At 55.2% G+C, this 25,221-nt stretch overlaps 10 protein-coding genes across 10 annotated transcripts; 6 read left to right on the top strand and 4 right to left on the bottom strand.

Moving 5' to 3' along the window:
- The first annotated feature begins 100 nt into the window (after positions 1-100).
- On the top strand, positions 101-2,543 carry EI97DRAFT_416310 (MFS general substrate transporter). The gene is made up of 4 exons (XM_033796888.1): positions 101-720; positions 772-1,129; positions 1,192-1,700; positions 1,777-2,543. The coding sequence occupies exons 1-4, from the start codon at positions 496-498 to the stop codon at positions 2,386-2,388; spliced, it is 1,704 nt and encodes a 567-aa protein (XP_033654976.1). The 5' UTR covers positions 101-495; the 3' UTR covers positions 2,389-2,543.
- A 1,370-nt stretch (positions 2,544-3,913) lies between these two features.
- EI97DRAFT_457454 (uncharacterized protein) lies at positions 3,914-4,376 on the bottom strand (the record flags this gene model as incomplete). Its single annotated transcript, XM_033800819.1, has 2 exons — positions 3,914-4,108; positions 4,158-4,376. 2 exons carry the CDS (start codon positions 4,374-4,376, stop codon positions 3,914-3,916), a joined length of 414 nt encoding a protein of 137 aa, XP_033654975.1.
- Positions 4,377-4,471: 95 nt separating this feature from the next.
- On the top strand, positions 4,472-8,281 carry EI97DRAFT_441487 (uncharacterized protein; the record flags this gene model as incomplete). The annotated part of the gene is made up of 3 exons (XM_033799701.1): positions 4,472-5,627; positions 5,674-8,001; positions 8,052-8,281. 3 exons carry the CDS (start codon positions 4,472-4,474, stop codon positions 8,279-8,281), a joined length of 3,714 nt encoding a protein of 1,237 aa, XP_033654974.1.
- Positions 8,282-8,895: 614 nt separating this feature from the next.
- EI97DRAFT_441486 (uncharacterized protein) lies at positions 8,896-10,651 on the bottom strand (the record flags this gene model as incomplete). The annotated part of the gene is made up of 2 exons (XM_033799700.1): positions 8,896-9,072; positions 9,233-10,651. The coding sequence occupies 2 exons, from the start codon at positions 10,649-10,651 to the stop codon at positions 8,896-8,898; spliced, it is 1,596 nt and encodes a 531-aa protein (XP_033654973.1).
- A 1,043-nt stretch (positions 10,652-11,694) lies between these two features.
- On the bottom strand, positions 11,695-12,235 carry EI97DRAFT_374682 (uncharacterized protein; the record flags this gene model as incomplete). Its single annotated transcript, XM_033795466.1, has 3 exons — positions 11,695-11,751; positions 11,805-12,088; positions 12,145-12,235. The coding sequence occupies 3 exons, from the start codon at positions 12,233-12,235 to the stop codon at positions 11,695-11,697; spliced, it is 432 nt and encodes a 143-aa protein (XP_033654972.1).
- A 950-nt stretch (positions 12,236-13,185) lies between these two features.
- Positions 13,186-14,157, top strand: EI97DRAFT_350675 (uncharacterized protein; the record flags this gene model as incomplete). Its single annotated transcript, XM_033794834.1, has 1 exon — positions 13,186-14,157. A coding segment is annotated over one exon (972 nt), but the record flags the coding sequence as incomplete, so codon positions are not given.
- Positions 14,158-14,244: 87 nt separating this feature from the next.
- Positions 14,245-14,935, bottom strand: EI97DRAFT_291815 (uncharacterized protein). The gene is made up of 2 exons (XM_033794453.1): positions 14,632-14,935; positions 14,245-14,385 (listed from the first exon to the last, which is right to left on the bottom strand). Exons 1-2 carry the CDS (start codon positions 14,897-14,899, stop codon positions 14,330-14,332), a joined length of 324 nt encoding a protein of 107 aa, XP_033654970.1. The 5' UTR covers positions 14,900-14,935; the 3' UTR covers positions 14,245-14,329.
- A 232-nt stretch (positions 14,936-15,167) lies between these two features.
- Positions 15,168-18,891, top strand: EI97DRAFT_291834 (uncharacterized protein). Its single transcript, XM_033794454.1, has 5 exons — positions 15,168-15,630; positions 15,685-15,842; positions 15,900-15,993; positions 16,058-16,286; positions 16,336-18,891. Exons 1-5 carry the CDS (start codon positions 15,435-15,437, stop codon positions 18,782-18,784), a joined length of 3,126 nt encoding a protein of 1,041 aa, XP_033654969.1. The 5' UTR covers positions 15,168-15,434; the 3' UTR covers positions 18,785-18,891.
- A 2,523-nt stretch (positions 18,892-21,414) lies between these two features.
- On the top strand, positions 21,415-22,237 carry EI97DRAFT_291523 (uncharacterized protein). The gene has a single exon (XM_033794452.1). The coding sequence runs from the start codon at positions 21,631-21,633 to the stop codon at positions 22,081-22,083; it is 453 nt and encodes a 150-aa protein (XP_033654968.1). The 5' UTR covers positions 21,415-21,630; the 3' UTR covers positions 22,084-22,237.
- A 436-nt stretch (positions 22,238-22,673) lies between these two features.
- Positions 22,674-24,999, top strand: EI97DRAFT_291446 (uncharacterized protein). Its single transcript, XM_033794450.1, has 3 exons — positions 22,674-22,879; positions 22,969-23,125; positions 23,183-24,999. Exons 1-3 carry the CDS (start codon positions 22,824-22,826, stop codon positions 24,746-24,748), a joined length of 1,779 nt encoding a protein of 592 aa, XP_033654967.1. The 5' UTR covers positions 22,674-22,823; the 3' UTR covers positions 24,749-24,999.
- Positions 25,000-25,221: the final 222 nt, after the last annotated feature.

Genomic DNA, 25,221 nt, shown 5'->3' with positions numbered 1-25,221 from the left:
AACGTTATGCAACCGGGCCAAAGTTCCACCGCAGGCCCAACATCAAATCCCACCGTCCAATGAAATCTCCTCCCTGTTTACTCAGCTTGCACTTCTTCTTGTCCTGTGTAGATGCTACGCCCAAAAGTCTCTCCGATCGTAATCGGGATTTGGCGAAGACGGGTCTGATAGGAAACTGGGCTTGCAATCGCGGCGACGAGTGGAGCGTCGACATGTTCGTCCGGCGGAGCCATGCAGACTTACGGGAAGGATGCTCTTTTGGCCGTGCTTCGATTACGCTCTGACAGTGACTGTCGAGCTCGTAATTATGGTTCATTGGACTGTGGTATATAGAGGGTGCGGAGGTACCGTGCCATGTCTATTCCTCATTCAAACTCAAGTCCTAAGGAGCCAGTCATCCGAATTGCAGCTTCTTTTTCAAGTCTCATCATTCATCATAACTGTATTCCTTGACCTGGACCATCTTGAACATACCTCTTGACGGACACATTCACCATGTCAGCTGTTCCTCAAGACTCCTCGGCAGGAGGATCTGTCCTCGATGCCACTTCCCAAGAAAACAACAAAGAAACTCTGAACAGCTCTTCGTCATCAGCAAAATCCTCTGAAGCTCTCGAAGCCTTCAACCCGGGATGGCGGTTCTACGCCGCATTTGCGTCCCTCTGCGTCATCACCCTCATGGCCGCCCTGGACGCTACCTCGCTATCAGTAGCCCTTCCGGTAGGTACAACCCTTCCCTCAATATTTATCTCAAATGCTTAGAGACTGCAGATCATGGCGAAAGCACTTGGCGGCTCAGCACTCGAAGCCTTCTGGTCGGGTACCTCCTTTCTCCTTACCTCCACCGTCTTCCAGCCCATCATTGGATCCTTTTCGCACATCTTCGGCCGCAAGCCCTTGATCTACGTTAGTCTTGCCTTCTTCCTCGCTGGGTCCATCGTTGCTGCTGTAGCCGATAACTTCACCGTTATTCTCGTCGGGCGCAGTCTTCAAGGAGTGGGTGGCGGGGGGATCATTGTCATGACCGAAGTGGTTGTGACGGACTTGGTGCCCCTTCGTCAGCGAGGGAAATGGATGGCGATGATTGGCTCTATGTGGTCTATTGGTACTGTTGCTGGACCACTCCTTGGTAAGAGACTCTTCCCGAATCACGATTTGGAGCGTCGATGGCTAACAATGGACCACTCTCAGGCGGCGGCTTTTCACAGAATGTCTCATGGCGATGGATCTTCTGGATCAACCTTCCCTTCCTTGGCATCGGTTCGATTATGATCACGGCTTTCTTGAAGCTTAATTATAACGCTACCTCGCTTCTCCTGAAGCTTCGCCGCGTAGACTGGTTCGGCACTGTCCTGTTCCTTGGCTCAATAACCGCCTTCCTCATCCCCATTACCTGGGGCGGTGTGCAATACGCCTGGGACAGCTGGCGGACTCTGGTACCGCTACTGGTGGGCGCGGCAGGACTCGTTCTGTTTGTTGTTCATCAGGAACTTTGGGCCCCCGAACCTCTGATCCGGACAGCCGTCTTCAAGGATGCTACAGCAGCAGTGACGTATCTCGAGTCCGTCATCCACGGCATCATTCTCTGGGGTATTCTCTACTACCTGCCGCTCTACTACCAAGCGGTCAAAGGCATGACGCCCATCATGGCAGGCATAGCTCTCTTCCCCCAGACCTTCACTGTGGCGCCAGCATCTGTGGTACGTCTCTCCCCCTAATCCTTCTGTATATAAAGAGGTATAATTATCTGATTACAGCTGCTAACAAAGTAACCAGGTCGCCGGCACGATAATCGCCATAACAGGCCGCTACCGCTGGGCCATCTGGACTGGCTGGGTCCTCGGCACGTTCGGTATGGGCCTCATGATCCTCCTCGACGAACACACCACGACGGTCGAATGGGTCTTCCTCAACCTCGTCGGCGGCATCGGCACCGGCATTCTCTTCCCCGCCATGGGGCTCGCCATCCAAGCATCCACGAACAGCGCGGACCAGGCGTATGCGGCGACCATGTTCAGCTTCATGCGCGCGTTCGGGCAGACGCTGGGCGTCGCCATTGGAGGCGTGATTTTCCAGAACCAGATGAAGAAGAAGTTGCTTACTCTCCCGCTGCTGGCGGGCCATGCGGACGAGTACTCCAAGGATGCGGCAGGGTTGGTGGAGATCATTAAGGCGTTGCCTGAGGGGGTGATGAAGGCGCAGTTGAAGGAGAGTTATGTGTATGCGTTGAAGTATATCTGGATTGTTATGACGGTGTTGGCGGCCGTGGCCATGGTGGCGAGTGCGGTCACCAAGGCTTATCCTCTCGATAGGGCGAACGAGACGGAGCAGGGTTTCGTGGAGAAGAAGAAGGTTCGGGATTCGGAGGGGGGTGTTGTGGAGGGCTGAAGAGTCAGAAGGGAAGGGAGAACGAAGATACGGGAGGTACATTTGCTTGCGCAGGCGTTTATTGTAGAGGGATTGGAAGAGGGGTTTCGGCGCGGTATGCATATGTTCTCAATACTGACGATAGACTCGACTCTAGATAATGGCATAATGACTCCATTTCATGTAAACATGTTGTTGTTCCGCTGCGGCATCTCTTCGTCGGAATGGCTAAGTCGTACAGAGTTTCCTTCCCCTAGCAACGATGCGCCTATACATGTGTGGTGCAACACCAAACTCGTTTTACCCACCTCTTCCTTTTCCATCTATTAATGGCTGGTGAGTGTTTTTGCCTCCCCACTGCCCATGCCATGATACTCTGGATATATGCCACCTAGCTCTCCGTTTTTGCAGGGAGAGAATTCATGTTCCCGTGTATGCTTGACGCATTCAATATCTCAACTCTCGACCGTCCATCTCCGTTCTTGTGCAGAGTCCACACCTGGTAGTCTACATGTATATCCACTTTGCACGCGAGGCACTGAGACATAGCTGGTGGGCATGCAGCCATGCGAGCACAGACGAAGATGCACGAGGACTCGATGCTTGTCGGTGCAGGTTCGTGGATGGCTGCAGGGAAGGCAGGAGATGGGTGCCCCAGGGTGGGCTGGCGAGGCGCTTGTGGAACGATGAAGTCCCTTGCTGATGTCTCTGCGGATGGGGTTTACTGCCTCCTTTCAGATCCGACTGAAGAGTCCTCCGTATTTCTTTCGTACCCTGGGGTACTGCTGCTATCCACGTCCGGTTGATCGGCTAGGAGGTGCAGTAATAAAAGGGACCTTGCAATCAGCTTTGTAGCGCGTCTATTTACTTATAGTAATGAGCTTTAAAACAGAGCTCTACTTGTATAACTTTTTTCGTAGTCAAATATGAAGTGGCGCAACCAAGCAATCCAATCCACAGAGGAAGGCCAGGTGGGGGGTGTTCAGTCGTGGTTGGGAACGGCGGGATGAGTGCATGTTCCTCTTCTCATAGAAGCACTTCGTATCCCCAGTGGTGACTGGAAGAAGTCGAGACCAACCATGACGATGTCTCGGAATCGCTGGCTGCGTCACCATGGACGGGCAACGTTAGGGCCCGGCGATGGCCTTGGTGGCACCCCAGCCCGCAACGGCAGTCCTCACTATCCTGTTCCTCTCGTCAGCCCGGGTAGGTGATTGGGCACGGCAGCCTTAGCCCGGGTATTTCTAGAACTTCTGTGCCTTGTGCCTTGTGGGAGTTGGCTTTGACGAGCATTATTTGATGTGGCTTTCACCCTCTGGATAAAGTCGACGCAAACATGGCCGTCGTCCGCGTTTGACTTTCCTACTCCCTACTCCCCACTCCTACTACTTCACCATCAATCCGCCGTCACCTCCAATAATCGCAATCACCTTCACTTCTTCTGGCATCGCGCAACCGTGTGGTCCGTCTCACCATCCGCGTCGCGCGTGGTGCTAAGCTTTGCAAGCACAGGCCCCTCGCTGCCCGCATTCCATTGGTTGCTGGGTCATCTTACGCCTGCCAACCTCCCTCCTCTCCGCCTCTCCACCTCTGCGCCTCTCTTCCGCCCTCCCGCCCTCTCACACGCCCACGCCCGTCGCTCCTTTGTCATCGCAAGCTGCGCCTCGAGGGGCTCGCTCTGCTCTCCCTCACTCTCCTTCCTCTTCTTTGCTTCTTCTTCCACGAGCCCCCGCTCGACCGCCTGCCACCGTATCAATCTTTCTCACCCTCAGTCACTCGTTTCAGATCACGCCAGTTGTCGCAGTAAGTTGCTCCTGCACCGCACGCCATCCCGCCAACCACTCCACCTGCCAATTGCCCGCCTGCGTGTTTGCCCTCGTTTGCGCCTGCTTGACAGACTTTCCATCGACTGTCGGCTGTCCTTGTTCCGCAATCGCAAATCGGGAAGCGTCGTCATCCCTCTCCTTCGTCGAAAGCCCAAACCCCGGCCCCTTTCGCAACCTGGCCATGTCTACTGTCAACCTCTGATCCGCGCACACACCAATATCGTCACTGTTGACATACCATCCTTCTGGCTGTCCAACGTCGACACCCGACGCTGGCCATGCGGGAGCCCTTCGCGTCCCTCATGGGCTCGCGGCCTGGGCAGCTCCCCCTCGGTCTATTCCTCGCGTTGCCGGGCTTGATATCCGGAATCTCCGCCTTCGCCTTCACTCCGATACCGTCCCCGAACCTAGATCTTGCCCGTCTCGGCCGCGTAGCCTTCGCTGGTGATTTCGACTCCATATCGCTCTATCAGTATGAAGGCCAGAATAAGCAGCCGACCGGCAACAATGGCGCCCTGCTCTCTCGGTATCCAAATGGAGTGTTTGCGCCCATCAAGGACACGGACGCCGATGTCAAGGCCATGTGCCCCTACTGGAGAAATGGAGACTATAGAGGGGTCATTTTTGGGGGAAACTTTACCAGCGTGGGAGGACTGCATACACCGGGTGGCATCGCCTTGCTGAATACCAATGACGGCGCCGTGACGCCTCTGGAAGGTCTGAACGGATCCGTCAATGCCCTCTACTGCGATCGCGATGTGAACAACGGAAGAGTATATGTGGGCGGTTCATTCACAGGAGGAAACTCTACTAATGCTATAATTTGGGAGGATCAATGGGTCGATCTTTCCTTCTCTGGATTCAACGGACCCATTCATTCCATTGTCAAGGCGCCGAATACGAACATAATATTTGGAGGAGAGTTTAATGGATTGGGGGGTAATGCGACGGCGCCCAAGAAGAATGATTCCCAGGTGCTACCCATAGGATCCGCATCTCTCACGGCTCAGACAAGCTCCGGCAGACCCGGCTTGACGGACCCTCAGAGCATTGTTTGCAAAGACGATCCAAATACAGAGGGCCCAGGCGCAACGTGGCTCCTGGCAGACAATTCGCCTGGTTTCTGGAGGGCCGACTTCGGATTTGGCTTCACGCCCACCCTGCTTCGGTTGCACAACACCAAGTTTGAGGGTCGCGGGACCAAGACATGGCGCTTCACTGCACTACCAGACGGAGGCATTATGAACTTCTCCTATGTGGACCCCGAGGGACAGAAGCGCTTCTGCGACGCTCGATGCCCCCTGCCGCAGGGAGACACATCTGCCAAGGACTTCCAATTCGTCAACAATGTCGGTATGAATTCATTCAGGATCGATATTTCCAATTGGTATGGAGCGGGAGGTGGATTGAATGGGATTCAGCTCTTCCAAGATGGTGAGACACGTCCTGATTGTCCGATTTGCAGAGCTAACATGAGAAGATATCTATACATTCGCCATCAATAATTTCAACGAGCCGCGGTGCGGTGGAAGCAACACGGGTGCTTCCAGCACCCCTACTGGACCCTGGGCCAACACGCCTTCACACAATAGCAACTCGCAGTACCTCACTGCAGTCCTCCAGGGCGATAACATCAACCCCAATGATGCATCTGTCGTCTTCTCGCCCGATATCAAGCAGTCGGGCAATTATACTCTGAAGGTCTATACTCCAGGATGTGTCGGCGATGGCACCTGCTCGACCCGAGGCAGAGTCAATATCACCAGATCGCTTAACAGAGCCTCGCAAGATTTACCCACTAGCACTGAGTTGTTTCAGACCAACGAGTTTGATAAATACGACGAGATATACAGCGGCTACATCGATGCCACTGATGGTTTCCGGCCCACAGTAACACTCCGGCCTTCGGCTGGCCAACGGGGCCCACTCACCATTGTAGCACAAAGAATACGATTTGAGCTCAAGAACGCTACGGCCGGCGGCCTGAATGGCATCTTCGAGTTTGATCCAACCAAGCGGGAAATCGACACCGACTTTGGCGCCTCCGTCATCAACAGTGCTGGCGCTGGGCTGAGGCCTAATGAACAAGCCATCGTGTCGAGTCTCGCGGCCGAGGGTAACAGGCTGTACGTGGGTGGAAACTTCTCCGCCGAAGGCATCAGCAACGTCTTTGTGATTGAGAAAGATGCTACAGAGCTGACGCCTTTGGCCGGTGGCGGGTTGAACGGCCAGGTTCTGACTATCTTCACGAACGGCAGCAACGTCTACGTTGGTGGTAATTTCACCAACACGAGAGACAATGGTGCCCGTGGATTGAATGGCGTGGCCTTGTATTCGAACAATCAGTGGCAACCCCTCGGTGCCGGAGTGAACGGCATTGTCATGTACATCGTGCCCTTCGCACTGAACATGACTGGCAGCACACCTGAGCCTGTGCTCGGGGTCAGCGGTTTCTTCGATCGTGTCAACGGATTCGACAACAATGCTGCATTTGAAGCCAAGAACTTTGCGGTCTGGGTACCCTCGCGACGCAACTGGTTGCACAATCTCAACCTCCGCACCATCTCCATACAAGGAAAGATGACAGCTTTCACGAACGTGCCGGCTGCCGATCCTGTCTACGCTGGGTCAGTGTCGTCTTATGACATCGGCGCTAGCGGGGCTGTCGCTCTCAGGGACGGAAAACCTCTGACGCTCAGCTCGTTTCCCGCAGTCATTCGGGAGCAGCAGCAACAAGGATCACTACGCAAGCGTGCTCTGGCAGAGGGACAAGACCTCACTACTACAGGCGTGATGACGGCTACATTCTACAAGGAGAACAACATGAACAAGACTATCTTGGCTGGCCACTTCGCATCAACGGGGACTGGTGGAGAGAACATTACCAATCTGCTCATCATCGACGGCAAAGACTCAGATCGCGTTACCGGCCTTGGAGAAGGAGTTGATGCGAACTCCACTTTTGCCGCGCTGGCGGTGCTCGACAACATTCTGTATGCAGGTGGTGCGGTGACTGGACGGATCAACAATAACCGCGCCGCCGGACTTATCGCGTACGATCTTGCCGCCAACCGTCTCGCCGCCACCCAACCACCTGCACTGCAAGGGGAGAATGTGACCGTCAACGTCATTTTGGCCAAGCCCAAGTCGAAGGACGTATTCGTTGGCGGCAAGTTCCAGTCCGCTGGAGCTTTGAGCTGCGAGGCCTTGTGCGTTTGGAACACAGAACGCAGCCAGTGGATTTCTCCAGGGGGCGACCTCTCTGGCGTCGTTTCCTCCTTGATCTGGGTGTCGGACACAAAGCTCCTCATCGCGGGGAATATCACGAGTGGCAACAATGCAACCACCAAAATCATCTCCTACGATTCGTCCAACAACAAGTTCGAGGAGTTTGTCGGCGCTCGCGATCTCCCAGGGCCCGTCACGGCTCTGTCACCTGCCAATCGGGATGCAAGTCAAGTCTGGGCCAGTGGTCGGAATAGCGACGGCTCCGCGTATTTGCAGCGTTACAATGGCGAGAAATGGCTTCCCGTCAATGGCATGTTCCAACCGGGTACGAATGTCCGCAGTATCCAAGTCCTGCAGCTATCCGAAGATGGACAGCATGGCCAGTCGGATCTGATCGACCGAAGACAGGACCTCCTCATCCTGGGACAAATCAACGTCACCGACTTTGGCAGTGCTTCTGGCGTACTCTTCAACGGCACGACAATGATTCCGTTCCTGCTCTCGACTACGTCGGACAACAAACCCGGAAGCCTGTCTCAGGTCTTTGTGGAGAACCCGCAGTCCTTCTTCGAATCGAGTGGTATGTTCTATGATTTTGGTCTCTCTTTGCGCGTTGCTAATCCACACCAGGTAAACGTCTGGCCCTGGGCTTCATCGTTCTGATTGCCCTTGCCATCGCTCTTGCCCTCACCTTCCTTCTCGTCGTCGCTGGCATCCTGCTCGAGTGGTACCGCAAGAGAGCCAAGGGCTACAGTCCTGCGCCTACTGTGTATCCTACGCGCCATGTTGATATGGCGCGTGTTCCGCCTGAGCATCTGTTTGGGACGTTGCAGAGTGCTAACCGGGCGCCTGCGATATGAGACATTGGAAGGTGTTAGAGGATGATTTGTACAAAAATATGCCAAGATTTGTATGGGTAGGAATCGAGGAGGAAAGGTGCAGGGCGTTGAGTGGAGTCTGGGCGGCCGATTTGTCTATTTGTGCGTGTGAATACTGGAGGCCCATTTTCTCGAGGACGGCGTGGAAAGTCCTTTACCGCATGCCCCTCGCGTCATTCCTGCGCGAGTATTGCAGGAGAGCGGCGGTGTCGATGTCCACGTATCTCGATTGAGGACCGCTGCACGGGCTCTCAACCACGGAGGTTCTGTGGCCTCCGCGTGGATGGAGTGAGGATCTGGTCTGGGCTGCGAGACGTGGCCCTTTCTTTCTGCCTTTGCTTCTCTTTGTGTCTTCTTCTTCTTTTTTGTGTTTTCTAATGTCTACTTGATACCACTACTGCTTGCTAGTGCAACTACTGGGCCCCGGCGATCCGCACCTTTCTTCGCGGTGTGGCGCTGAGGGGTTATTATACTACTACTGCGGCTAGATACTACGGCTGCGCCTGCTATGCATCTTTCTCTTATTCCTTTTCCTTTTTGTTCTGTGATTAAGCCTTTTTCTTTCTTGTGTGAGGGGGTGGTGTGAGGAGGGAAGATTAATGTACAGTATGCTCAGGTCGACTTGTCCGCTGTAGAGGTGAGGTGGGGTCAACAGTCTGGGTGGAATGGTGATGAGGTGCGTCAGGTGAGTTGGGCATATATGGCATGGAAGATGGTGGATGGTTGTGGTGCATGGAGTGTACATGTAGGCGTGTAGATAGTTGGAAGTCGTACTGTACGAATCCAGCTTTGTAGCCGCCAGAATGTTATAACAATATTCGAAGCTAGTGCAATATGTTACAGTTCAAATACAAACCGACTCAGAAACAGAGAAAACAACCTACCACCTATACCTCCACTAGATGCTTGTACCAAGCTCTAAAACACACGTACTCCAAACACCTTGCCCCCCTGGACCGCCAACACCCTCCTCACCCCCATGCCCATTCCGTCCTCACTTCCACTCCCACCTCCCCCCCACATCGCCCATTTCCAAACCCTCCACCCCTCCCTCCTTCCTTCAACCACACCATTCCAAACCAACAACCCCACGACAACCGCGCTCCAAACCCTCCAACTCCGGATTCCCATCCTGATTTTTAGAGTAGTATGCTGCACCAGGGGCAACCGGAGGAAGAGATCGCAGTACTCGGCCCACGCCCAGGGAGACACTACGTAGGACCACAAAACGCCGTACCCCAGATCGACAACGACGATGGAAAAGGCATATCCCAGGATGCGGGCACCCAGCCCACTACCCCCGAGCGAGCGCGGCACGACGAGGTTAAGCAGAAAAACCAAGATGAGGGTGCATAGCCGCACAATGAGGGTCGGTAGCCGACGCGTCAGGAGGCCCGGTCTACGCAGCACGTCCTCCTCTAGCAGCTGCAAGATGGCGACTACGAAGGCGGTGGCGAAGCGCAGCGCGATGGAGACGGGGTAGGTGATGAACGGGAGGAGGAAGACGAGGAGAGGAAAGACCGGAGTGAGATTCAGGAGGGGCAGGAGGAAAGGGCAGTAAGCGACCACGACGGGGAAGAGGGAGGTTTGAAAAGGGTGGGAGAGGAGCGAGAGGTAGAACAGGGAGGAAGCGAGCGTCGTGTGGAGGAGAGTGAAGACGAGGGTGGGGAGGAGGAGGTGGGCCGCTAGTGTGGGAGAAGGTGTGGAAGAAGGGGAGGGGATGAAGAAATTGGATAGGAATGGGGGTAGGGGCGATGTGGATGGGATGCTGATGCTGGTGTCCAGGTTCGAGCAATTCGACGGAGGAGGAGGAGGAGGAGAAATGGTGGTTAGGCGGGTAGTGTTGACCGGTTCGGCGGCAGTGGCTTGGAGGAGGTGGGCCGCTACGAGGGCGACTGCCAGTGTGGAAAGAGGTCCGAGATCGCAACCAACGGTCCTTCGGAGTCTCGCGGCCAAGCTCTCGGGGAATCGCGCGACGGTGTCTGCCAGAGGTTCCGCTGGGTGGTAGGCATCATTCGTACTGTCGTCCTGTCGTTTGTTTCCTTCGGGACCCCATGTTGCAGTATTCAGAGGCGGGGAAAAGGCACCTGGAGTGGAGGAAAGGAGTCGTTGCAGCTCCCTGGATTTTCTGCGACGTTCCTGTCTGCTGGACCGCTGCGTTCGCAATAGATCATGTTCTCCTTTGCCCTCATCGCCGACAACTGCCCTCAACCCTTGCACCGTTTCTCGAACCCAGGAGGCCCACTCCGCACCCTTCCCGCTCGTCTCCTCTACTCTTTCCGTTAGACTTTCAGGCACTCGCCACACATGCGGTGCCGATGACTGGTACGCCGTCTGCTGTTGTCCCCCCATCCTAGTACCACTAAATCACTCCTTTGAAGAAGACGAGTCCGACCCATCATTCGAAACTGAAACCCCTCGATTCAATCCCGCGTCTTCCCCCTTTCGCGTCCCCCTCCTTCCCCGGTTCTCGCCATACAAACAATGGCCCTCGGGATACTCGCTGCGGACGTCATACTTCGAACCACACTTTGTCAACGTCATGCGCTTCCTATAGATCTTTTCCTTCTCGGGCCAGGGCCGAACGGGCTTCGTTTGACGGTTCCGGATCTGTCGAAGGCGAGTGCTACGTCGTGGTGAGGCGGACGAGGAGGAGGATGGGGGAGACGGAGGAGGGTAGGGGTTTACGACGAAGGTGTTTTTGCGGGATGCACGGATGGGAAGTGCCATGGTTGGTTGGTGGATTGTCGCTGCGCGGTTGATGAGGAGGTGATGTTTAAAGTTGAGTAAGGAATACTTGATGACGGAGTGAGATCGATTTGATGCTGAATGTCTCTCTCTCTCTCTGTGTGTGTGTGTGTGCAGAGGCCGTCGTTCGTTGGGGTGCCTGGGCATCTTGTTCGCCTGAGTGTTGCGGGTGAAGGTGGAGGATAAACATTGTGGAGAAGGAGACAATAGAAATGAAGCGATATTTACGACAAAGAACGAACTGAGGTGTCAGTAGTGATGTTTGTTCACTTGCCGAAGTGAGTGAACTGTGGACGAGTGGACGAACAATGGCATAAAGACGAGAGGACAAAGGAATAACGTGACAGTGAGCTCAAGGAACAAAGCGGCGAGTTCATATGAACTAACCTTTGCTTAGATAGATTTCGAATGACCGGATTTCCAGAAATGAGGGGTATCGTCCCACGTTCCGTTGTCGTTGCCTCGAGATCTTGGGTAAATTGTAGGCCAAGTCAGGTGCTCTCGTTATATACCTAGAGTGGAGCAGATAACAAGCGAGAATGCATCTATAGTTGGATTCCGATTCGATTTTCAAGATGACCAAAGTCGAGGGTAGAGCCCTTCTCTGTCAAGCTGGATGAGTTGCCGCACGGTGCACTGACGATGCTTTACAGCTCTTTAAGCATATCGACTGCCAGTACTAGTCCAAACAACGCAAGAGTCAACTACACAAACAAGTCAGCATCAGCGCCTTATCATCTCCAGGACATCAACTGACAGTGAGCGAGAGCAACATGATAGTCGATATCTCCCAACCCCCGGAGTAAATCTTCCCCCTCACCATAGCATTCTGCTGTTTCCAGACGCGGAATGCGCCGATGAGGAGGACCAGTATGGCTAGGCCGACGAATATCGCAGCCAGTGGAGTGCCAAGTTTGTGGAATCCGAAAGTTGGACTGGGATTGATGGATCTTTGGAGGGTGAAGAGCTGGGCGATGATGACGCCCGTCATGGCGAATTGGAGGGAGGTGCGGAGATAACCTAGAAAGGTGCGCTCCAGTGCTGTAAGATGTTAGCTGCGTCTCATGAGAGACTGGGGAGAAGTGAGAGGGGTGTACCCAGATGATCTCTGTGCGGCGCCTCGTCGATGGTGAGACTGATATGTCTGGTCCAGAACTTCACGATTGGATCATACCAATGCGGCTTCATCCTCCGCAGCCGCAGATCCTTTCTCGGTCTACTCCCTTCAGGTCCCAGGGAATCGTCAGCCGTCGGGATCCGGGAAATGCCATTGCCATTGGTACTGGCAGATAGGCGTGCCGAGCTGCGGTAGGTACATGCGGATGGAGAAGGCGGATGCAGCAAGCTGTCTTCGCTGACTGCTTCGAGTTCGTGAGCTATGCGGTGTCTCTCGCGCTCGACGGAGGCAACGGAGTCTACATGGTCAACGGAAAGAGAGTGGAGGGCCGCTGGGGGGAGGCGGAGCGGAGGGGCGTTGGGTTGGGAAGTCGAGTCGGTCATGCGTTCTGGGGTGGGAGTGAATGTATAGTGACCGGCTGGAAGACATGTCTGGTAGTAGGTTACGACGGGAGAAGTGAAGCGGAGGAGTGGAGTGCGAAGTTGAGGGTTGCATGACTAGCTTGCAAGGATACTGCTCCCAACAAAGGAGTCGTCAGGAATTTCTCCCCAGATTCCCGTTATCGATAGCCGGAGAAGAGGTCCGTGCTCAAGCTCTACTGTTTGAGGTTCATTCCCATACATGATACATGTACTCCGCCTTTCCCCAAGGGTTCGAGGTCCAACAGAAGGGAAGTTCGACCGAGGTGAAGCCCCTTTATCCTGGAGTAAGGGCTACTCGCATCGCCGCCAGTCATGGCTGCCTCCTAGATTTCCGGTGCTCATCCCGCGTTTGGACTGCCCCGCATTTGGATCTTTGTGACATCACCTCTACACAGTACTGGAGCCTCCATCTCTCACCCCGAGCTCGAAATTCATACTCACACCAGGTCTGATTCCTGCATGGACAGAAAACTGCAGTCGAATTCTCGATTCTCACAGGATAAGCTGTTCTAAACATGTCCTCGAAACCCAGCGAATTGGCTCGTTTTCTTGCGAGCATGCAGCGCGTGTATTCCTTCCCAACCGAGCCCTCGAGTACTGCGTGGACGCCTCCTCCAGCGTCAGCGGGACATCGAGGTAGATATCTTTGGACCGACGCGTTCGGCGTATTGAATTTCCTTACCCTTCATAAGGAGACATGTAAGCCGCTCTACATCAACCATGCAAAGTCCCTTGTTTCGGCCGTCCATGGCACCCTAGGCCGGACGCGCGATCTCTCGGCCCAGCTTCCGGGAGCAACGCCAGCAAACCCGCTCGGAGGGGGATTGAGGATCGGCAAGGAAGACTCGCATGGGCCTGACGCTGATGGGCAGTACCACCACTACCTGACACTGTGGATGTTCGCCCTGAATCGGTTGTCAGTGTACAGCGGAGAGAAGGACTACAACGATCAGGGGATTGCGCTGGCCAAGGCGATCCATCCTGCTTTTGTCTACAATCGCGACTCTCGGCGACCGCGCATGTACTGGAAGATGTCAATGGATCTCCGAGAGCCTCTTGTGATGAGTGAAGGCAACCTCGATCCCATCGACGGGCTTGCCATTTTCACGCTCCTCCAAAGGACGGACGGCAAGGACAGTGAGGTGCTCAAGGACGAGATTGCGACGTATCAGCGAATTGTCGACACCAAATGGCAGAGCTATTCCAGTTCTGATCCGCTCGACTTGGGTATGACAGCCTGGATTGCTCACTGGTTCGAAGGGGAGTGGGCGTGGGCTCGAGGGCTCATGGACCTCACAGAGCGCTACACGGAGAGGTTTTGGAGGTCATCGTATTTCACGAGGGCGGTCGCGCATCGGCTGGCGTTCCGAGAGTTTGGGCTCGCAATGGGGTTGCGATGCGGGCTTGAGCGACGCGACCCGAAGTGGGCGCAGTGTGCGGATAGCATCATAGCAAGCTGGGAGGCGGCAGGACTGGCACCGGAGGTGGTGAAGGATAACCGGGCAGGCATGAATGCGGAAACGGACCTGCGGCCCATCAACTGTGTCATGTACGCTGCTGCTCTCATACCTGGAGGTAGGTGCTCTCCTGGACTATGTTTGCAGATTCGCGCTGACGATGCAGCCTTTCGAAAACCGACGGAATAAGGATCGTTCCCCAACAAGACTGTAGGAGGACGAGGGGTGTTGGTGCCGGCGAGGCTGAAAGGACAAGTGTGTCGCTTATACACGAGGCCGATGCAGCTTATCTTATGCAGGGCCTCAAGGTCGGTCGGACAATATTTTTACTTGTGCTTGGAGCTGCGCATTATTAGCCGGCATATGACGCAATGGAGGTGCCGGATCCTAGTCTGAAGAGGTTGTGGTGGATGGGGGGAGTAGACTGTGTACTCCGTATGGGCTCTTCTCTACTCGGTATTGTTATTTTTGTCTTCATGTTGTTGGTGTTTGATTCCCGATATTATGATGGGCAAGCCGCGAGTCGAGCTGAAGAAGTGGAGAGGGGAAGAGCGGAGGCTGGCGTCAAGAAAAGGTTCGGCACGTAACTGGATATGATTCGCAGTGCCGCGTCCGACAACGCATCGCTCCACGTCGGCGGAGTGTGGAGTGTGGGCGTGGACGTGGACGTGGACGTGGACGTGGACGTGGACGTGGGCGTGTGGCTAGCCAGGGGCACGCGAAATGAAACCAATGGCACCCAACGCTTGCCTGGCGTGTAGATAAACGGACGGAACACTCTTCCAGCTTTCAGGGGGAAAGAGAGTGACTTATTATACCGAGTAACAAGTTGTTGTTGGAGGGAAAGCAGCATCATTGTTTGTTGGACGAGAACAACAAATCATGTGCGGTTGGAGTGCAGCGTCCGGAGGTGCATCGCATTGGAAGAAGCATTGGAATTGGAGGCGGTCTTGGCTGTTTCGTGGACGCGGATTGGGGGCGTCGTGGTCGTGGTCGTGGTGTTGTCACAGCAGGTTAGCATGCAATGTTATTTCCTGAGCCTGGGGGCTTGAGCTTTTTCCTCTTTCCACCTCTCCCCCATATTCCCATTCCCATAGGGGCTCTGCTCCACGGCCTCACCCCCAGAGTCACTTTCAATCCACTCTCCCTGCTCTCCCTCCTCCTCCGTGAAGCCTCGCTGGCCGTGCCATCTCCACGCGCGTCTGCCCCGGTACCACTGCATTGCCCGGCCTATCCTCTGGGAATACCTCCCAGTCCCTGCAGCATCCTGCCAGCATCTACTCTCGTCACTCGTTCAGATCTCATCCTACCCACGCTGCCAGGTCCGAGTCCCCCTCCATCTCTTATAAACCGGCGCATGCCGCCCTGTGCGTCGCTCGCCCCTCTCCCTCATGCCCTTCTTCAAGAACGTCTTCCGCTCCAAGGAAGGCCCCCGATCCTCCTCCAAGGCTGCCAAATACGCCGACCATGATGCAATACCCAATCAGTCGAAGCCGCGTTGGGAGGACGCATGGTCTAGAAAAGATGTTGCACCCGAGGAGATACAGGAGCTCGTACACGTTTGCACGCACGAGTTGAAGTCGAGAGGTGAATGCCCAAACCCATACATGCCTCAGGGACGCAGCTGCTAACCCTCGTCAGCCGTCGACATACCCTTCCTCCTACTGCCCTTCCGTCCTTCAGCCGACCCAAGCGCCTCTCGGACTTTCATTCGCAACTTCTTCAAGTCGGCCTACGAGGGCACAAACCTGTATACCGGCGAAGCACTAGCGCGAGAGCTGCGCCTCACAGAGCCGCCGGTAGGACCCAATTGCTCTCATCCAGCGCTTCTGCATCCACCTGCTGACATGGAATAGGTCCTCTGCAGTATAATCAAATGGTGTTGGAGTCGGATGCCTTCAGGCGTTGTCACCTGGGACGCCTATGAACTTTTCCGTATCGGGGAGTCGGGTAAGCTCGTGCAACTCACGACACAGTACTTAGGTACGCGACACGAGGCTAACATGCGTCACAGACTCCAACTTCGCCAGGCATGCCTTCGACACCTTTATACCCCTCAGCGTCGACTCGGAGGCTCGGAAGCAGATCATCATCGACTTCTTCGACCTGCTTGCCGCCGTGGCTGCAAGGGGCAAGACCAACGGCATGGGAGGGAGGAAACTCTCCCGAATGGCTGGATGGTGGGCCTTCGAGCATACCGACGACGGCAAGGGCTTCGACGGTGGATACCGCACGTGGGCAAAGTATGCTTCCCTCTCGACTCTGTGCCACAGGAACGCTAACCGTAGCTAGAGCTGCCGATGCTGCCAGCCATCTGTTCTTCGCCTACCTGCGCTCCCTCTCTCCAGATCCGAATGTCATGGGCGCCATCTCAACCCTTCCCCGTTCGTTGCAGTCGCTCCTCTCACAGACCGAGTATCCTCCCCAGCCGCCGCTCCTGATGCACGTCACCACTACCAAAGTCGTCATGATTGTAGATGCTGTGTCTCCGACTCCCTTTGCCTTACTCCGCCGCGCCAAGCACTTCGAATACCGAGACGACGACGAGGCCCTGCAGCAATTCTCTTCTTACGACGATCCGGTCAAGGCCCTCACAGACGAGTGCCGAAGAGTACTAGAGTGCATCTCCCGAACGAATCAGTCGGCTGCTGCTGGTGCTGAGGGGGATGCCTCCTGGTCCCGCTTCGAAGACTTGGGCTTCTCGGGCTTATTGGACACTCCCATTTCAACCTCCGCCAATGGTACATCTTACTCTAATAGCCCTCGCGAATTCTCCAGCTTGACGTCGAACCAACGCTCCAAGAATAATGACTTCGGGCGACCTACAACACCCTCTTGGGCAGACTTCCTCTCTTCGGGATTCGCCGACGAGAACGGACAGACCTCCCCACCGACGCTCCTCCTTCCACCTGATAAGATCCTGCCTCCGATTGGCGAAGTCAGTCGTGTACAGAGCTCGCAGTCGCACATGCGTCAGGGGCTTCAAGCGGAGAATGATCTGGAACCCGGCGAACTCGCCAGTATCACTCAGTTTGATCTCGACGAGACGTTCTGGTGGGTATGGATGACGAGCTTAGCCGCCGAGGAGCCCACCGGGCGCAAAGCCGTCTTCGGTAGGTGCACCTTACTCGAAACCCGAATCTCAGGCGCAAAATGGCTGGTTATGGAGGAGCAAGTGAAGGGGGCTTCCGACGGGCCCGAAGAGGGAGCCTATATCGCCGAAAAGAAGGGCCGCTTCAGTTTCAGGACGCGCCTCGGTCGGCGGAAATCCTTGGGGAAGAAGCCAGCCACGCTCAAAGAGCCCTACAACCGGAATGCGGCCAACGCACCCGCAAGCAAAACCAACATAGGCCCGGATCAGCAGGCGCGAGTTCAAGCCGCGGCAGCCCGTCTTGCTCAGGAGCAACGACAAGAGCAGGAATCGGCGCAAGCGGCCCAGCGACGAGCCAGGAAGGATGACACCTTGTCAATCAAGACCAACAGCGTACTGACTCTGCAACCGCATCTGTTAGCCGAGGCCGCCCCAGCTATGAAGTGGGACAAGAAGTTTGGCGAAGCCGCCCTGGATCGGGATGCGCTGCGTGCGCAGTATCTGGGAGACGTCACCGCAGGGAAGGGGTCTCGAGATAACCTACTGGCGGCCGCAAATGGTGGCACATCAAGCTCACGCAGAGATCTTACCAATCGTGATCTTCCCTCGTTGCCAAAGGAAGTGTCGGAGCCTGGTAGAGATGCAACCCCGTCCCCGGCTCCACCTCCCGCCACCCGGGCCGCCGCAAGCACAGCGCCTTTGACATCTACCATGTTGGACGAGAAGCCTGTTCCTGACGATCAGCTCGACACCCATCCTGCATTGAGGAAACCAGTCCCGGAGCGTAAACCGGTCGCGCCCCCTAAGGAGGATCATCCGGAAGACAGCGTTCCCGAGGCTGCAAAGAAGTCTCCCCCCAAGAAGTTGAAGAAGCACACGGGTGGCGGCGGCGGTGGGTTCAGGAAGCTCTTCGGCAAGAAGAAGGCCGACCCTCATGCACCTGCCCATGAAGAGCGTGCGCCTAGCCCATTCGTGCCGCCAGCTGACTCAGGACGGTATACCCCCCAGCCGGAAAGGAACGCCTCCGTAGCCCACGAGCCGTCCCCAGCATATTCCGCAGAGCCTCATCCGCCACTCCGCGCGCAGTCTCCGGACATCGAGCCCAGTCCCGCTGTATCCGCACTCTCCCAGCCCAAGACATACAGCGACGTTTCCAACCCAGCTCCATCGAGCCCAGACGTGTACGCCCAACGCGAAGCCAACCAGGCCTTCTCGCGATTCGACCAAGGCCCCATGGAGGACATGCCTGCGTTCGTTCCCGAGGATTCGTCTGGAGAAGTCACGCCCCTCGTTTCCGACTTCCCGCACCAGCCTGCTCAACCCGAGTCCTCCCACAGGGAAGACGTCGTCACTCCCACCTCCAGACAGGCGGCCCCTAGGGCCAGCGACGACGTCTCAGAAGAGTCGGTCGATCTGTCGAGGCAAATGACGCCCGCGCAGGACCGGTGGGCGCAGATCCGCAAGAATGCAGCCGAAAGGGCGGCGAGGCTGAGCGAGGAGCAGACGCGGCGGAGCAGGAGTCACAGCGCGAGGACGGACGAGGGGGAGACGAGTGGGGAGGAGACGATTGAGAGCCGGGTGGCGAGGATCAAGGCGCGGGTGGCCATGCTGACGAACAATGCCGAGGGGCAGGGGCCGGCGATGCATTAGTGAGGAAGTCGGAGGGAGCAAGCCATGAGGTGAGATGAGGTGTTGAATGAGTGAGGTCGGGAGACACGGAGCTGACTTTGATAGAGCCGACAGGAGCGACAAGCGACGGAGGACATTCCGGCCATATATACATTTTCATTCACATAATATCTTTTCGTTCTTCTGCTGCCAGATAGTGGACCTGGCGGAGACGAAGGTGGAGGCGGTGAGGGGATGGATGCAGAGATGCAAGACGATGATGCTGATACCCTTCTTCTTTTTTCTTTTATAGTTTATTCCCCCTTTCCTCCGACTTGTACTTGCCATCTTCATCATACCCCTCTTATTTCCCGTTTCATCTCCTTTTCCGCTTTTACTTCGAAGAAAGTTCGAAGATTGATATTTCTGGGCCAGCGTAAGAGAGGAAAGAAGAAGCCGGTCTAGCTAAAAGCAAGGCTAGGCTAGGCTTGCTAGTTATATATATACATGTACGGGTTTACTTTGCTTGACTTAATCAGCTCCTAAAGAGCGTGGGAATCAGTCGAAGAGGGGGACGGAGAGTAAATAGGTTACCTACTTACTTAGTTCCTTACCTAGTTGCCTAATCACCTATCTGTCGACCTACCTGCCACCATGGTACTCATCTCACTCCAGAGTATGTTTTCCCGTGCAGTGTTCACGGAAGGATAGCGGGGAACCACTGGGTGTTGAGACGTTAGCTGCAATAGGCAAGGGAAAGGGCACGGGTGTCAAAGAGAATTCTACACAGTAGATCTGTGTATCCAAGAATATCCCTCCCCAAAACAACCGAAACGGTACCTGCATATTCCTCTCTTCCCGCCTCCCCTCTCACGGGGCGGTTAAGGCTTTACTTAGGTGCCTTGCATAGGTATGCTGGATTGTCATCTAAGAATATTCCTTAACGACTCCAGGTCTATAACGGCCCAAGGTCCCATCAGGCGTGTATTCATAATGCGAAACGAAATATGTGTCCGTTGAAACTTGGGGACCTGGGACTTGGGACCTGGTTGTCGGTACCGTGGACGTGGGAAGGTGTGTATGCGTTTGGGTTTGATGATGAAAGATGGATGCAGCTGCAGGTACCGACTTTTATTGTCTATTTTTATATATGAATTTCGAGATGAGATGAGATGAGCCGTAAGAGGGGGAAAGAAAGTATCCGATTCACGACCTCGTAGAGAAAAATAGACAGCCCTGGAGGAGGACTATGGAGACATGTGACAGGCTATGAGAAGATTGCACCCTTCGGGGAGAGGACGGGAAAGAGGGGAGAGATGCAGGTACGTCTTACGTTGCTTGGGAGTGTATATATCTAGAAAGCCAATGATGATGCAGATGTCCCCGGGATACTTGGGTGTGTGTGAGAGTGTGCCCAGGTGTGAGTGCATGTGTGGGAGAGAGACGGGAAGGTGGGGAGCACGCGACGGGGCCTGTGGGGTGTGAGGATGCAAATAGAAAGATTAAGCTTCTCTCAGGGGAAGGGTGTAGGCTGCGGGTACGGTCAGCCACCAGTTCGATCTTTCGACGGTGTGTGGGCGGCGTAGCTGGATGCGGGAGGGCGTTTCCTATTACAGACGTAGTAGGTTGCTAATGGCACCTAGGTAGAGGCATGTACTTGTTAGAGCAGCTAGAGATAGCCTACGGGGAGGTCCCGTATGACCAGAGGGATGCATCACACAACCCCACGCTTAGCAAACATCATCGACCTACACAGGAACCATCACGGTGGCGATGATGAAAATAGAGCCCGAGATCGACGACGACGACGCGGTTTCCGAGAATAAACACCATGGTAGGAGGATGTCATCCCCTTCCTGTGGATGACGAGATGTCGAATGAGAGGAGGTTCAGAGGAGGATACGAACCAGACTACACAGTACGCACGAGAACCACGCAAGGGTGGTGGTGTGGGCGCGTAGGTATGTCAGATTCTTTTCTCGAAATGGAGAAAAAGAGAAGAAATGGAAACGGGTTGCATGGAATGACGATGATATTGCGGGGGACCTCCGGAGGGAAGAACAGAAACGAGAAGGATGACAGCTGCAGCGCGGCACGAGCAGGTGCAAGGTGGTGATCTGAGCATCCATCCAACACGCACCACATGCAGCTGGCATCGGGCATTACCAACGGCTCTGGTTCTAGATCGAGACTGCTGTGTACAGCATCATCATCATAGATCGGCACGTTCACCGGTAGCAATGTTGGGAGGAACGGACGTCATGCTCGATTCAGCTCAAGCTTTCGTGCGCGAGGGTGCGGCAAGTCGGTTCTGCATCGGTCTCTCGTCGTCGTCGGTGATGGATGACGGTGTGTGGTGGAGAGGTGGTGAGCGTCGATCTGCTACTAAAAATATAACACAGTGTCCCCAAAGCTTGGGACCGTTCGGCGCCCACGTCGTTAGGTGGATGCGCTAGTGAAGGTGCCAAGGAGGGAGATTTTGACGTCGGTTGATGGATTGCAGAGGGATGTGAGGGGAGAGATGGGAAGAGACGTGGTGGTGAGGGGACGTCGTCTTGAGGGAAGGGCATTGGGAAGAGGAGGACGAGGGTCCGTGGTTCGGAAGAGGCGGAACATTGAAGGGGAGGGCAAAAACTGAACTCGCGTCTTTCTTCTGTCTGGCGTGACTTTCCATCTCAAGTACTTCTAGATGAATACAGCAATTGCGCTTCTTGCAGACATACTGCCTCTGTTCACATCCGACTGAACACACCCCCGCACTTCCTCTGTGCTGCCCTTTTCTACATCCAAGTCAACTGTTTGCAAGTGCAGCAAATTCATAGATTTTGCAATTAGCTTTAAAGCGCCTCTATCTACGTATATTAAATTCTCAAACAGAGTTCCACTTAATGCAATACAAAGAGGTAGCTAATAGACTGCAAGGGGATGTTCAGTCGGACGTGCACAGCCGCAGTACATCACAATCAAAGACGGCACCTGTCGGAATCGTGCGCCATGTAGTAGACACACAAGCGACACAGGCTCTCGCAAAGCCAGCACACAAGCTACAACTCCAGCGCCCAGAGTTACTTTGCGCGATGCACTGGTACGACTCGACGGATGGCTACCCGGACCCTGCGTCACCTGCTGCCGTCGATATTCGAACCTGGTGCCTGGCAGGACTCGAAACAACAGACAGTGTCTTCCTCACCACTGCAGCGAGAGAGCAGGCACGGGAAGCAAAGCTTCTGGTTGCTAATCTGAGGTGCGTTGCCGCTGCTGGTTTCCTTGCACCGGACGCGTTCCTATCCCAGGATAGACACCTGCGCCCTGGAGACACACCCTGCTCGAGTGACGGTTGAAGGGATGTTGAGGTATGGGACCGGCACAGAAACGGCCGCTTCTCCCTGCAGAGGATACTTGACACAGGTTCGCGAAGCCCAGGGCAAGCTGTGGGAGGCAGTCAGATACGATTGAGTTGAAGAATCAAGGCAAATTAACTCGTTTACTGCTCAGATCAGGCTATTTTAGGGTCCTTTTCTTCTCGGCTCACTTGTGAACGTCTGACACGGACGCCTGGCCGTCGATGCATCCTCCTATCATTGCTATGGTGGCCCGGGCGCCGTCCTTTTGGCCACGAATATCTATAATTAACTCGCGCCGCCGCCCACTGTTCGACACCCACCTCTGCCTTTCGTCTAACAACGACGGGAGCCTCACGCATCAACGCTCTGGGAGCTCTGGATTACTGGAGAGAGCGAGCCCTCTGGCACCCTTCCCCTTCTCTCGCACTCATACCTAGAAGCCGAAAGCTTTATCATCACCTTCGTTCCTCATTCTAGTGGCGGCCCTCAGTCCACATCCACACCCGCCGCCCTCGACCCGACCCGCATCAAAGCTCGCGCGCCTCGACCGACGTCTTGTTGCTGTCCTCCGTTCAGCCGCCACCAAGACTCTCGTTTGTTCCTTTGTTCCACTCTCATCGACCCCATCCCGTTACCTCGCTGAGGCCGACCAACACCCCCGCCGCACCATTGCTGTGCCTGCTTTGACACATTTCCATGCGCTTGCCTTGCTGCGCATCTAGTACCAGTCCATCGCCATGGGTCGCAGGAAGATTGAGATCAAGGCGATCAAAGATGACCGGAATCGCTCTGTGTAAGTGACCCATGGTTGCGCAGCCTTTACTCGCTGCCAGCCTTCTTCCTTTTTTCAGGCTGGGCTTCGACTGACGGACACCCTCGCAGAACCTTCCTCAAGCGTAAAGGCGGTCTGTTCAAGAAGGCGCATGAGCTCGCCGTCTTGTGCTCGGTCGACGTTGCCGTCATAATATACGGCCATAATAAGAAACTGCACACCTTCTCGTCGGGTAATATCAACGAAATTGTCTCACGGTTTCAATATGTGAGTCCGACTAAGCACGCCCATCCGTCCGGACTGGACGACTGACCTTCATAGCAGTATGGCACCCCTCACGAACACAAAGGCCCCGAAGACTTCATGGGGAAGAAGGATGCCGACGACGACGAGGACGAGGACGAGCAGATGCTCGGCGCAACTCCACCAGGCGACTCGCACACCCCGCCAGAGCACGCACCCATGATGCCACACCACCCCCTCCAGAGCCAGCCCGGATATCAACACATGGCACATGGTGCACCTACAGCCTCTCCGCCCATGCCCAGTGGTCCTATGCCCAATGGTTCCATGCAGAATGGACCCATGCCCAATGGTGTGCCTTTCCATGCCAGGTATCCTTCTCCTCAGCCAGGCACACTCTCGCGTCCCGATTCCCGGACGCAAATTCACAGGCCAGGCTCGAATCTCGCTCCCCCTCAACATCCTCAACACCCTCAACACCCTCAACACCCTCCACATCCGCAACATCAATTCTCGCAGCCCCCTCCGCCACCACATAGTTATGCCGGAATGGCTCCTATGCCCACCTCCGCAATGCCCACACCTCCCATGTATACTCCTCCGAACGCGCCCCAGATGCTCCCCAGACCCCCGCAAGGACCCCCTCAGCCACCACAGTTCCAGTATACCCACCCAACGCCCACTGCACCACCCATGCCGCAGTATATGCCTCAGGAGCCGCGGAGACAGTCAGGACCGCCAATGTTCCAACCTCCGCCTCCACAACAGCAAGAGAGACCTCCACCGCCACCTCAACTAACGGTCCCATCTCCACCTCAACCGGAGCAGAATGACTTCCAGAGCCCGCCGCTTCCGCAACCCAAGCCGCTTCCGGCCGTCAGACAGACCAGCATATTCACTCCCATCGATGACAGCCGGTCGATGCTGGCTGCGCATTGGGGGAGTAGTAGCAGCATGGACCCACCCCGCACCGAAGCTCCAAGCGTCAAAATGGAAGCTTCTCATCGGTCACAGTCGATTGATGTGGGAGGCATGTCTCGGCCCACAGAGACCCAACCACAGAATCCGGTCCCGCAAGCGCAGCGGACGCAATCGACGTCGTCGGTTCCCATCATTGCTCCGCCATCAAGAACGAACAGCATCCAAACGGACGCAAAACGCCCTCGCCTCACTGTGCAGATCCCCAGCGAGAACTCGGACGCAGGGAGTGCGACGGCGGGGTCCTCCCCAAAGAATTCGGGTACAACGGGAGTCACCCCGGCAAGGACATCAGATGCTTCCAACTCCTCCATCCTTCTGCCCCCACCCTCGCCGTCCGCGAACTCGGTACTCAGCGCGGGTCCCACTGGTCCCCCCAACCCGTTTGCGCGTCCACCACCGCCGATGCCGAATGGTAACTACGGCAGCCGTAGCGACATGGAAACGCCGGTGTCCGCCCTTCCGTCTCGATTCGTGGACAACATTCTGCCCAGCCCGTCGAGTCTTTTCCAGAACGATTGGAATATGCTTCCGAGTCCGTTGCCTTTTGCGACGCCGGTAAACCAGAATGGGCCCAGTTTTGCGAGAGATGATGCGCTCGATCGGAAGCGGAAGACTTCAGACGATGGATCCGATGGTGGGAGTGAGTCTAAGAAAGCCAAGTCTTAGGTTCCATTTGAGGAAGAGGAGGAACGGCAGTTCACAATCTGTATTTTATATTCTTCTTTGATTCTTGCCCGAGGACGTTGAGACGTTCTTCTCCTATTCCAAATTTGCCTTTGGGAACTTGTTCTGGGAATTTGTTTGGCGTTTCGCGGGGGTTGGATACCCTAGGAGTACCCTATTCCTGCTTTTCTCTTATATCTTCACTGGGAACATGGTTTTCTTCTGTCGATGTTTGGTGTGACATTTGCAAAGGGCTTTTTGAGACTTTGAGTTTGGGTTTACAGGGAGGGTCGTCTTGATGATTGATCTACAGAGGGCATCGACGAGCACAATATAGGGCGCAAAAAGGGATTATGCAAAGTGTGTTCTACTCGCAACTGGCAAAGAGTCATGGCTTGGAACTACTTGCTCCTGCTGATGTCTGATACAGTTATGAATGATGTGTTTGCTCGTATGTCATCCGCAGAGGCTCAGAG

Source organism: Westerdykella ornata (assembly GCF_010094085.1).
Source record: "Westerdykella ornata strain CBS 379.55 unplaced genomic scaffold EI97scaffold_7, whole genome shotgun sequence".
NCBI lineage: Eukaryota > Fungi > Ascomycota > Dothideomycetes > Pleosporales > Sporormiaceae > Westerdykella > Westerdykella ornata.
This window is presented reverse-complemented; position numbering and strand designations above follow the sequence as displayed.